The sequence below is a fragment of the Protopterus annectens genome, chromosome 3.part0, assembly GCF_019279795.1.
Source record: "Protopterus annectens isolate FY-2018-M chromosome 3.part0, PAN1.0, whole genome shotgun sequence".
NCBI lineage: Eukaryota > Metazoa > Chordata > Ceratodontiformes > Protopteridae > Protopterus > Protopterus annectens.
In genome coordinates this window covers 769,484,515-769,495,091 of record NC_056731.1, presented here as the reverse complement: position 1 = coordinate 769,495,091, position 10,577 = coordinate 769,484,515, and the positions used below count along the sequence as shown (strand labels likewise).

At 40.9% G+C, this 10,577-nt stretch overlaps 1 protein-coding gene across 4 annotated transcripts in view; it reads left to right on the top strand.

Moving 5' to 3' along the window:
• The window catches only part of LOC122796547 (collagen alpha-1(XV) chain-like), a 1,635,928-nt gene extending 1,628,499 nt beyond the window's left edge, over window positions 1-7,429 (top strand). For all 4 annotated transcript variants that reach the window (XM_044065114.1, XM_044065113.1, XM_044065111.1 and 1 more), the window contains one exon: window positions 6,347-7,429. In XM_044065114.1, coding sequence (XP_043921049.1) covers window positions 6,347-6,563 — 217 coding nt within the window. In that variant the 3' untranslated portion in view covers window positions 6,564-7,429. The remainder of the gene's footprint in view (window positions 1-6,346) is intronic.
• Window positions 7,430-10,577: the final 3,148 nt, after the last annotated feature.

Here is a 10,577-nt window from a genome sequence, read left to right as displayed (position 1 = left end):
ACACACACACACACACACACACACACACATTGATCCAGATTTCCATTCTCACATACACACACACACACATACACACACACACACACACACACATACATTGATACAGATTCCCATTCTCACACACACACACACACACACACACATACATTGATACAGATTCCCATTCTCTCTCACACACACACACACACACACACATTGATACAGATTCCCATTCTCACACATACACACACACCAGCAGTGGGTATACCCCATCAAACTACTGCATTCACTCCTTATTGCACTGCTTCCAAACAGTGTGGCAGAGCTTGCCTTTGATTCGCTTTACTGTTCTTTTTCAATCCCAGATTTTAGCTCCATGGCAGAGCACATGACTAATTCAAATTATGCATATGACAGGACTGTCATATTTGCATACAGCATTATCCAGCAAGACAGCTGTAGCACCCCAGTGGTGCAGAATCAGGGCTGTACACTGCATTATGTGTCTCTGAATACCCCTTAATATTTGGAATGCAGTGAAGAATTGTCATCTTCAGCTTCACTTGTTCACCTCCTCTTACAGTCAGATTTCCTCTTTCTGTTGATCATACACCTCATAAGTTCATAGGTAAGTACCAGGCTAACTGCCCTTGATGGCACTTTTAAGCCTAACCAGTTTCTCTTTTGGTGTTTGAATTAATCAATCCCATTTGGTGTTATAGGTTCATAGGTTGGTACTAGGCTATCACCTCTAGGGCCTGTACAAGCCTAGCCATAACAATTCCCTGGCTATTTCTTCACACAATATTTACTTCCATGGACCCCTGTCTAGCAGGGTGACTGATGTGATCCCTGGGGTAAATTTCCTATCTCCCATCCAGTCGTCAAGATTCCTCTTGAAGAGGGCCAAGGAGGCACTCTGCTTGATATGTATGGGCAGTCTATTCCAGAGTATGGGGAGTCTCCGGTTCAGGAACCTATCCCTCCAGCATGTTTTGTTCATTGTGATGACAAGGTTTAGGTCCCTAGAGCATGTGGCTCTGATGGATTGGGATTTCTTTAAGTGTAGCATGTCCAACAGCTCTGGGTTTGACATGGCCATGTATGTTAAGCAGAGATCGCCTCTGAGTAGACGATATGCGACAGAGTATAGCTGGAGTTTTTTTAGTCGGTCAGCATAGGGCATCTGCTTTAGGCCTGTGATTCTTTTAGTGAGGTGTTTCTGCGGCCTTTCTAGTTGTTGCAGATGTCTTGTGAGGTACATACCAAATGGGGCGTTGTACTCTATGATGGTTCTAATGAGGGATGAGTACAGTGGGACAATGACCTCCTTTTTTCTGGATGAAAAGCCCTTAGTGATGAGGTGTGTCACATAGAAGGATTTCTGACTGTTATGGTGATGTGGTTGTCAAAGGTGAGACCACTGTCCACCTGTGCCCCTAAGTCTCTTATCACACTTTCAGTGTTTAGTGTACTGCCACCTATGTGGTAATTCATGGGTACATGGTTTTTCCAAAAAGGGATAACTATACACTTCTTGGCATTGAGCTTGAGCCCATGGCTCTGGCACCAAGCATCTGTTTCTGTAAGGCCCTTTTGTAGAATATCCACATCATTTGGGGATTCAATAATGGCTCCCAGTTTGCAGTCATCTGCGAACTTTGTTAGCCAGAGTCCCTTAGTGCTGGCCTGTACTTCAGAGAAGTAGATGCCAAACAAGAGTGACCCAGGACTGAACCCTGAGGTACTCCACTTGTCTGGAGCTGGATTTGAAGTCAGCTACTTTTACAGTGTGGTTTCTGTCAGTAAGCCAGTTGGCAACCCATTGAGTGACATAGGGATTTATGCCCAGCTTAGTAAGTATATCTATGATTCCAGAGTAGGGGATGGTGTCGAAGCCCTTGGCGAGGTCCAGGCTGTGTGGCCCGCCTTACCCTAGTCCACAGCTCTGGAAACTAATTCAAAGAAGTCAATCAGGTTCAGGAGACACGGTCGGCCCTTCACAAACTCAAATTTGGTGGGGTACAGTGTTTGAAGCTTAGAACCAAACCTCCACAACGAACCAAAAATGAAGAAAAAGGAAAATGAATCCAGGCCAACACAGGTTTATTAACGAAACACAGACGAAGGTTTACCTAGGTTTCGTCCACATAGGACTTCTTCAGAATACTGAAGTCACAATTAAAAACCATGTATATATATATATATATATATATATACAACGCCCATCAATCCAATTAAACAATTAAACAAAATTAATCAAATTTAAAGGTATACACACTGTCACTGCATACTATAAAATGCCTACAATAGATGCATAGAATGCAAACAACTTTTGAACATTCTGTTTAATACTGCCTACTAAACTAAATAAAAATATAAATATATGAATATAAATATATATAAGTAGAATATATAAATAATTGTTGCTAAAAATCTGTACAACAACTATAACAATGATAAATATATTGTAACATAAAATATTATATTAGTGAAAAGTGTATATAAAAATGTGTATGTAGTGTTTGAAGCTTGTCATTGTCTTTGTTTATAAGTTGTATGATAATACATTCCATGGCCTTGCAGTTCAGGCTGGTCAGACTAATGGGATGGTAATTCCTAGGATCCATGGTGGATCCCCCCTTGTGGAATGGTATAACTGTAGTTGTACGCCACTCAGTGGGCACGAAGCCTGGGGTGAGGCTATGATTAAACATGACACTTAGGTGAGGTGCCAGTTCATTTTGTAGTTCATGTAGTACACAGCCCAGGATGTCATCTAGTCCCATGGATGCTGTATTCTTAGCTTTGGAGAGTGCGGTTTTTACCTGTGTGGCCGTGATTACTGGAATTTGGCAATTTTTCGGTATTGAGATGGGCCCTTTAGGAGATGAGAGGAGGGTGAAGTTGGCACTGAATCAATCTGCCAGGATATTGGCAATGTTCTTGGGATCAGTATATTTAATGCCATTCTGTTGTAGCTCAGAGCAGATCTGAGCATTGCCATTTAGATTCTTGACATAGCTGTAGAACGCCTTGTGGATGTCTTTGGAATCTTTGGCAATTTTATTTTTGTAACTAGCTTTGGAGGATTTTATGAGGGATCTCAGCTTCTTACTGAGGCTGGTAAGGGTGTTTTTTCCATCCTGGGATTTTTCTCTTTTCTGCAACAGATTCTTCCTTCTGTTGTATAGTTTGTTTATGACAGGGGACCACTAGATTGGCTTCCTTTTTTTGGAGGAGAGCATCTTGGTTCTATTAGAGATGGCATGATTCATGCACAAGTAGATGTGTTCATACAGTGCTTTAGTGTAGGATTCGGCAGTCGAACTTTCAGTTCCCGTCTGCATGGGTGTCATGAAGTTTGTCACTTCTGACTTGAGTAGCATGAAGTTGGCCTTGGAGAAGTTTTTTAAGGATGTTTCCTTACTGGGCAGTGGGGGTGGGATGTGGATGTCAAAGGTGATTAGCTTATGGTCAAACCTAACCAATGAGGGGGTGACCACTGGTGTGGCCCATCGATTTCTCATGCTGGTAATGACCAGGTCCAGGATATTGGAGCCCCTGGTGGAACTATGGATTAGCTGATCCATGGCATTGGAATTTATGAATTCCAAGAACCGTTGGGCAAAGGTGTTTGTACACGAATAGTTTTTCCAGTTAATGGCAGGGTAGTTGAAATCACCCAGTATTAGGGTGTTTGGTTGTATCTTAATATTTTCCAGTATGTTTAGAAAGGTGCAGTGAGAATCTTGGTGCATGGTGGGAGATCTGTAGCAAGCTACAATTTGGATTGCAGTGTTACCTAGTGTTAGTTGCACCTGGAGAATTTTGGATGAATTGTGTTGGGCAACTAGCCTGGAGGTGTGAATATCCTTGGTGAATATGAACACTCCTCCACCTTTAGTGTTTCAGTCCTGGTTTGGTGGTCAAAAAGTGTGGTAAGAGTTGCAGCCTGGTCTTGCAGGGATGCTCTCTGGAGCCTTGAACCAGGTCTCAGTTACTACACAGATATTGATGTTCTCCATTTTAGGAGTCCCTCGAGAGAGTGCATTTTGAGGTTTAGACTTCTAGCATTGAGTAACATTACCTTCAGATTTTGCATACTTGTACCTATTATGGCAGTGCTTTTGTCCTTTGAGCCCTGCCTAAAAAAGGCTCTATATGGGTGGCAAGAGCCTTAGCCAGTAACCTGAATCCCAGGGGTGACAGGTTCAGACCATCTCTGGCAAAGCATCGTGGTTTGTTGATCATGTCGTCCCAGGCAGACAGATACTGGATCCCCTTTGAATGACACCAGAAGCTTAGCCAATTGTTGAAGTCAATCATTTTGTCCTTATACTGTGGTATCATTCTGGATGAAGGCAGGATGCTACTCTGGGCTAGGATCATACCTGCCTGGGTCACATGATCCCAGAGCTCTTCCATGTCTCTTTTCATGTAGTCCAGGGAGGTACGTCTCAAGTCATTCACTCCAACATGGACAATGACAGAGTCGTATTTGTACTTGTTGTGGAGTGACTTGAGTGCATGCATTATGTGGCGGATCCTGGCACCCGAAAGGCAGCTGACTGTAATTTTCTCCTTGTTCAGCCTGGTGAGTGGGACATCAGTGTGCCTGACTATAGAGTCACCTATGACTAAAGTGTTGGGTATGTTGTCCTGCTTTAGGGCTGTTGTTGGGTGGCACACTGGTGTTGTGAGCTATGTGATACTTTGGTTATGATTGGTGTTTGTTTGCGTTTCAGCTTTAGAGGTCCTTGTTCCTTGGGCAGGTTAATGTTAAGGGCCTCCACATATGTGTGTTTAGTGTTGCTATGTGTGGGTGTTGGTGGTGAGGGTTTTGAAGGGCTATGTGTTGCTTGAGGTATAGTTCGGGTGTTAACCTTCTCCTCTTGATTGTCTAGCATGATCTTGGCTGGAGAGAGCTTTGCTTCCAGTTTGGCTTTGTAAGTGCATCTCTTGCAGGTTGTAGTGTTGGGTGGTAGGAGGAAAGGGTTATCTGTGTACATGAGGCAACTGCTGCATTGCCCCATTATGCCCAGATTCACCAGGTGGACAGGAGAAATCACTGGAAGCTGACCCTTGGACATGCCTGGTTAGGTGTTTTTTTTTCCCCCTTACCTTGGCAAGGTACTTTGCAATTATAGGCTGTTTAATGCCTATGATTAATTTATTCTTGTTAACAAGGAGAGTTGAGTGCTTGTATCAGTTTAAGGCTTCCTAGTGCTTTCCAGCAGATTTTAGAGCAAGTGCTAGTCACAGGGACTCCAACCAGAAAGAGTCAGGAATCAATGCACTCTGCTGCTACTCTCACCAGGATCAGAATGTAAGCACATATTCCAAGCTGTCACCTATAAAGCAGTTATTAAGCTTTCTGGTGATCATCAGTCTCCAGGAAATAATGTAACTGCACTCCTTCTCACACCAGGAGAAAACAGAAGCACTAATCCCAAGATGACTACTGAGAGGCAGATTGTTACCCATCCCATGGTCAATAATTATATATTACCCCTAGTGAGATGAACTGGGATCATATCATAATTAATTTGAGGGGACCAGTACATCCACTAAAGCATTTAGGAGCTGCTTCTATCCATTAGCAGTCCTAGAGTAAATGCTTTTTACCCATTCATAAATCTAAGTTAAGCTTCAATGTGGACAGGTATGATCTTTGTTTTACATGGATGGGGAGTCTATTCCAGGGCAGTGGCATCATGCGAGATATATCTCTCCCTCCAAACCATTCTGTTAATGTTGCAGAACAGGTTTAGATCCCTGAATCAAGTATTTTTGATGCAATTTGCCTTGCTGATGTGCAGTAGGTCCATCAGTAATGGGACAGAGGATACCTTGTATGCCACAAACAGGTCACCTCTTGGCAGTCTGTAGCGTGCTGTATATAGTGACAGGGTTTTGAGGTGGTCTATGCTGAAAATATCGTTTAGGCCTTGAATCCTTTTAGTGAGGTATCTCTGTTGTCATTTCATTTGGTGCATGTGTCTGGACAGATGCATGTCAAAGGGGGAATTATATTCAACAACTGAATTAATGTGGGATGAGTAAAAGGGTGACAATCACATTTCCACATCTAGTGCCAATCCCCCTACCCACTATGACTGCATTCCAACTCATGTGAAGGTTAACTCGTGGCATTGATAAGTTCTTTTTTTTCAGCATCTTAATCACTGATGTAAGATGCATATAAAAATATTATACCTAACTCCCAAGCAAATGCATACGTGCACTTATTACCAAGCGAGAGAGAGAGAGAAATTTGTTAATTTAATGTCATTATTCTAGTCTTGAATGAAAACTTTCAATGATGTTATTCTCTGTACAATGTAACATTTGTCTTTTCTTTCAGGCCACATAAAACTATATGGCATGGGTCAAGTGGGAATGGCATACGACTAATGTCAAATTACTGTGAAGCCTGGCGCACATCGGACATGGCGGTTACTGGGCAAGGTTCTCCCCTAAAGAGTGGAAAACTACTGGATCAACATTCGTACAGCTGCTCTCATCAATTTATTGTTTTGTGTATTGAAAACAGTTATATGGACGGCATTAGAAGAAAATAACCACCAGCTAGATGTTCTTGTAAGAAATGGTCAAAGAAGTGCCCAGTCATGTTGGGAAAAGCTGACACTGTATTTTTTTACTATTAATTTTAATGATGTAAATATTGATGTCCAATTATTGTACATTTACAAAAAAATACCAAAGATAACATACCTCAGTAGAATACCCCTTTCTAAAATCCACTGATCTGAAGAAATGTGGTTGCATTCACACTTCCACTATCTTCCTTACCTTGGTGCTAAATTGTGCAAAGAGAAACCACATTTTTAAACTGAATGTATAAATGAGGGTTGTTTATTCACACAGTACTGCAACATTCATAAACTGTCTATCATTATTCTTGCAGGATATTCCTAAACGTTAACAGAAACCATAATAAAATGTAAAATGGTTTATTTTAATAGTTAGATTCAGATAGCTGTCTACTATTAAATTATATGTAAATGGACTGTATGTGTAATTTTATATCAACATGTCATCTTTTTATGCAGTTAGTGGTATCACACCACAGATGGAAATTTTCTTAAAGTGGAAGCAAAAACATATATGCCACACTATTCGTGATGTTTCCTCAAAAGCAGTATTATCATACAAGAATGCCTATTTATTGTATTTTGTTTGTTTTCATGCTGATGCTCTAACAGTGTCTTCATAGACTTTTGCTATAATGGAAGGTAATTTTACCTGCTACAAAGCATTTCCACAATATTTTTTAACTAGCTAAGCAAGCCTTCAGTTATCAACAGTGTTTTTTTCACAACTTACAAATCCACGTTTTTGAAAACTGACATATAGTTTTACCAAGAAAAAACTTTTACTAATGAAAACTAAGTTCTCAAATGAATAAACTTTTTTTTGTAAATAAGAATTTTAGTCTTTTTACAGTTGTACATTAAAATGCTATATTCTGAGTATATAACACAAGTATACTAATACAATAATGTGTATCACTGCATATTACTGAACCTGAATTTCACATATTTCCTCAAAACTGTTTTAAAATTCTAGCTATTTGTTATTCTAGCAGTGTGTTATATGATTCAGGTAATAAAATAATATGTTGGTTGCCAGGAAATACTTTATCTTAAAAGGTGCAGCTCAATTCCTACCACATCACAGAAACTACAACCATTAGTTTTAGGATTACATTAATTTCTTCACTAGCAGGAATAAGAGGTGATAACATATGGCACTAAACAAGAAGATCCTTCGTGCTTCATGTTTTTCATGGAGATTCTTAAACATATCACAATAGCTGTCATTTAGCCAGCCACTGTTATTAGCTGTTTTCTTTTACAACAGGGTGTATCACGTTGCTTTTGCGTACTACATCAATGTGGCCCTACTCAGTGCTAGAAGTCTAAATAACCTACCGAACCTAGAGGCCCTCCTGCATTTGGAGCATATTCATGTGCATATTGTTACAGAAACTTAGTTTAAGTGCCCAGGCACCATGCACTCGATATTCAAGTGTTATGCTTACCATTCCTTTAGGCCCAATGGAACTGTAATGGCATATCAGTATTTGTTAGAAACTAACCTCAAGACAGATACCTAGAGACCAACAAACAGAACTCATAGAGATTCCAATCACACTAAGATTAACTATCAAATCATAGTGTTTTAGAGGACCCCCTCAATGACACCTGAAACCATGTTATATTTCTGTTATATTCTGGATGAACGTCATATAAACAGGAACATCATTATCCTGGGAGACTTTAATTAAACAGTGATAGACTAGGGTACCTATACCTCCAATGCAGGATAAGCACAGAAATTGTTAGACTTGATAAACAAGAATTCCCTGGACAAAATTGTTACAGAACCCCACTAGGGAACAGAATATTTTTGACCTGGTCCTTACAAACTTCTGCATGTGCAATCCCCATGGTATGCCCTTTGTTGGTGAAATATATTCACAAACAATTACCCTCCTCCATCAAAATCTCTAAACCTTCAGATGAAATACGACAGAATTTAAGGATTTCAATTTACAAATCCCGCACAATTCTCTGATGAAGTCTCTAAATTCAAGCATAGGAGTACTACGCAAAATGCTGAAGCTGCAGAATTTGAAGATGCAGTCAATGTATTCTGCTAAATCTGAAGTGAGTGGAAGGATAAGCCAAGGGGTTGGAAGCCAGAACATTTCTCATCTTCAGCCACTCCCAACATACATAAAATGGATAGATTGGACTGACAGAGCCTATAGCTTTTCCTATTTGAAAATACATAATAATAGAAACAGACAATAAGTCCAGGAAGTGATCAAAAGAAAGGAGTGCAGGAAAAATGGGAGATAGAAGACACTGACGAGGTTAGGAAGGACTACTGGTTGACTAACAAAGAAGCTAAGAAAGGAGTTGCAATAGTAAATAATAGGGCATCAGAGGCACTCTACCAACTTCTGTAAAGTGACTCAGTAAGTGGCACAAAGAAACTATATCAGGTTGCAAGGCAAAGACAGAAAGATAAAGAAGATAGTCAGACACTCTTCATAAGGCATGCCAGCAACAAACTGCTGACCAGTCCACAGGACATCAAAGGCAGAGGGAAGGAGTATTTCTAGCAGCTTCTGAATGAAGAAAACCACAAATAAGTTGTACTGCCCCAGAAACAGCCTACAATGAGAGAAGAAGAGGAGCCCACCCTAGAAGAAGCAAGAACAGCATTGAGAAAAATTAAGTCAGGGGAAAGTAGCAGGCTCAGATGAGGTCACTGCAGAGATGATAAAGATGCTGGGTGAGATAGGAGAGAAATGGCTCCTGAGGGTACTCATAGCAGTGTGGAGAGAAAGGTTTATCTCAGATGACTGGAGAATAAGCATACTTGTGCCAGTGTACACAAACAAAGGGGACATCCACAACTGTGGGCAGTACAGAGACATCAAACTCCTATCACACTGCATGAAAGTTCTGGAGACGGTGATTGATAAATGGATATGCAGAGTTGTAGAATGCAAGATGGGAGATGATCAGTTTAGATTCAGATCAGGATGCAGGACAACTGACCCAATGTTTGCTGTGAGACAGTTGAGAAAAAGTTAGAGACAAGGAAAAAGTCCAACTGGGTATTCCTAGTCTTGGAGAAAGCATATGACAAGGTTCCAAGAAAGCTGATCTGGGCAGTATTGTGGTAGTTCGAAGTCCCAAAAACATTGGTAGAATTAGTGTAGGCTATTTACAAGGATCCGATGACACAAGTGTGAACAGTGTTTGACTTCACAGAGGGGTTCCAGTGGGAGTGGGTGTACACCAGGGTTCACCTCTGAGCCCACTGCTGTTCATACTGGTGATGCACTACATTAGCAAACAGGTTGGAGAGGACAGATTAACCAAGTTACTGTATGCAAATGATGTGACATTACAGGCAGACTCTGAGCAAGAACTTCAGCAAAGGATAGGGGAGTGGAATGCAAAATTGAAGGCACATGGGATGAAACTAAGCACAGATAAGACACTGTTAAAGGCAGCAAATTGGGGAAATCAGAAGACGCTGAGAACTAGGATAGAAAGGAAGACAGTGGAACAGGTAAATAGCTTCAAGTATCTAAGAGGGGTGGTTGAAAAGAAAAGTCTGAATGAAGACGTCAATGCTAGAATCACAGGGGCTGTAGCCAACTGGCACAGAGTCTCAGGGTAGTCTATGACAGAAGAATACCAAAGAAGCTGAAAAGAAAGGTGTACATGACAATGGTGCAACCAGTACTACTGCATGGTACAGAAACCTGGGCAGTAAAGGCAGATCAGATGAAGAAGCTAGAGGTGATGGAAATGAAGTTCCTGAGAAGGGTGGTAGGATGCACACTGTGGGACAGACAAAGAAATGAGGACATCAGAGCAGAAGCCAAAATAGCTCCAATTGCAGAAAAGGTCAAAGAGAACAGATTACAGAGGTACAGACACGTGTAGAAAAGCAGAAGACAATCTAGTGAAGAAGATTTGAGACAGACAGGAAGAAGGTAAGAGGAAACATGGACGTCCAGCAAAGAGGTGGATAGACTGTGTGAA